At 65.8% G+C, this 2,418-nt stretch overlaps 1 protein-coding gene across 1 annotated transcript in view; it reads left to right on the forward strand.

Annotated features, from left to right (window-relative positions):
* MEX3D (mex-3 RNA binding family member D) overlaps window positions 1–2,238 on the forward strand; it is a gene marked incomplete at its 5' end in the record, with an annotated part of 12,240 nt that extends 10,002 nt beyond the window's left edge. Inside the window, 2 exon segments of the mRNA XM_037733443.1 lie at window positions 607–1,535; window positions 1,537–2,238. Coding sequence (XP_037589371.1) covers window positions 607–1,535; window positions 1,537–1,971 — 1,364 coding nt within the window.
* Window positions 2,239–2,418: the final 180 nt, after the last annotated feature.

A 2,418-nucleotide genomic window follows, 5' to 3' on the forward strand; every position in this document is an offset into this window, starting at 1 on the left:
TTTTTTGAGATGGAATCTTGCTTTGTCATTCAGGCTGGAGTGCAGCGGTGCGATCTCCGCTCACTGCAACTTTCGTCTCCTGGGTTCAAGAGATTCTCCTGTCTCAGCCTCCCAAGTACCTGGGACTGCTGGTGCCCGCTGATTACCCATGCCCGGCTAATTGTTGATATTTTTAGTAGAGATGGGGTTTCCCAGCCTTGTCTCAAACTTTTGACCTCAAGTGGTCTGTCTGCTCCTCTCAAGGTGCTGGGATGCCGGGTCAGGCACCGCGCCCAGCTGAGCTACCTATTAATACTATCAGCACTGGGTATTAGGGTCCAGCTTATGAACTTGGAAACATTCACACCCCATCTGTGACACCCTGCGGTTCCAGGGGCACACCTTTCAGCCTACAACCGTCCCTTTGCCGCCTGCTTTTATGCCAAACCCCAGAGCCCAGAGGGGAAACTGAGGCTCAGGGAAGAAGGGACGTGACGTGTCTGAAGATGAGGTGGTGTTGGGCACAGGCTGGGAGGTAGGGGCTCCCTCACTGGCCCCGCATCCCCAGAGGGGCTGAGCTGTGCAGGGGGCTGGGGTCACCCTGTCTCTTTCTCCCCTCCCCCACAGGTTGCAAGATCAAGGCCCTGCGGGCCAAGACAAACACCTACATCAAGACCCCGGTGCGGGGCGAGGAGCCGGTCTTCATCGTGACAGGCCGAAAGGAGGACGTGGAGATGGCCAAGCGTGAGATCCTGTCGGCGGCGGAGCACTTCTCCATCATCCGCGCCACGCGCAGCAAGGCCGGGGGTCTGCCCGGCACTGCCCAGGGCCCGCCCAACCTCCCGGGACAGACCACCATCCAGGTGCGCGTGCCGTACCGTGTGGTGGGGCTGGTGGTGGGGCCCAAGGGCGCCACCATCAAGCGCATCCAGCAGCGGACGCACACCTACATCGTGACGCCCGGCCGCGACAAGGAGCCGGTGTTCGCGGTCACCGGGATGCCCGAGAACGTGGACCGCGCGCGCGAGGAGATCGAGGCTCACATCACGCTGCGCACTGGCGCCTTCACCGACGCGGGCCCCGACAGCGACTTCCACGCCAACGGCACCGATGTCTGCCTGGACCTGCTCGGGGCGGCCGCCAGCCTCTGGGCCAAGACCCCCAACCCGGGACGACGGCCCCCCACGGCCACGGCCGGCCTCCGTGGGGACACAGCCCTGGGCGCCCCCAGCGCCCCCGAGGCCTTCTACGCGGGCAGCCGCGGGGGTCCCCCTGTCCCGGACCCGGGCCCCACCAGCCCCTACGGCGGCTCCGGCAACCCAGGCTTCGCCTTCGGTGCAGAGGATGCGGGCGCCGCGGTGGGGACCGCCGCCCCCGAGGACTGCGACTTTGGCTTCGACTTCCTGGCGCTGGACCTGACCGTGCCCGCCGCGGCCACCATCTGGGCGCCCTTCGAGCGCGCGGCCCCCCTGCCCGCCTTCAGCGGCTGTTCCACCGTCAACGGGGCCCCGGGACCTCCCGCTGCCAGCGCCCGGCGCAGCAGTGGGACGGGGACCCCCCCGCCACTCGCCCACGCTGCCTGAGCCCGGCGGCCTCCGCCTGGAGCTCCCGCTGTCCCGCCGCGGTGCCCCGGACCCGGTGGGCGCGCTGTCCTGGCGGCCCCCGCAGGGGCCCCTGTCCTTCCCTGGCGGCGCCGCCTTCTCCACAGCCACCTCGCTGCCCGGCAGCCCCGCAGCCACCTCCTGCGCCCCGCTGGACTCCGGTGCCACCTCCGAGAACAGCCGCAAGCCCCCGTCGGCGTCCTCCGCGCCGGCTCCGGCCCTGGCACGGGAGTGCGTGGTGTGCGCGGAGGGTGAGGTGATGGCCGCGCTGGTGCCCTGCGGCCACAATCTCTTCTGCATGGACTGCGCCGTCCGCATCTGCGGCAAGAGCGAGCCCGAGTGTCCCGCCTGCCGCACGCCGGCCACGCAGGCCATTCATATCTTTTCCTAGAGCGCGCACCTGCACGCGGCCACCTGCGGGGACGGTGGGGCGGGGCCGGGTGGGAGAGGGGCGGGCCGGGCGGGGGGGGCCGTGTTCGCAGATGAGCTTTAACTACCGTCCCAGGCGTGGAGACCGAGACCCCGCAGCCCAGCGGTGCCCCCGCCCTTCCGTGACAGTATTGAGTGGTCAGGTCACAATAAACCAGAGAGAAAAGGTCCGCTTGCACTTTTTTTTCCTTTTTTTTTTTAGACACCCCACCCCTCCAGGGTGATCTTTTAAAAAAAAACAAACACGATTTTTACAGCGCCCGATGTTTTCCTTTTGTCCGAAACCGTTTTCTGATTTGACCGTTTTCTCGCTGGCTGGTCTCAGCCTGCACAGAAGTTTCCAGAGGAGGAGGGTGACGTTTTTACTCCCTTTTTGGGGCTAACCATTTATGCTTTTGTACATGAACCA

Source organism: Cebus imitator, unplaced genomic scaffold (genome assembly GCF_001604975.1).
Source record: "Cebus imitator isolate Cc_AM_T3 unplaced genomic scaffold, Cebus_imitator-1.0 Scaffold524, whole genome shotgun sequence".
NCBI lineage: Eukaryota > Metazoa > Chordata > Mammalia > Primates > Cebidae > Cebus > Cebus imitator.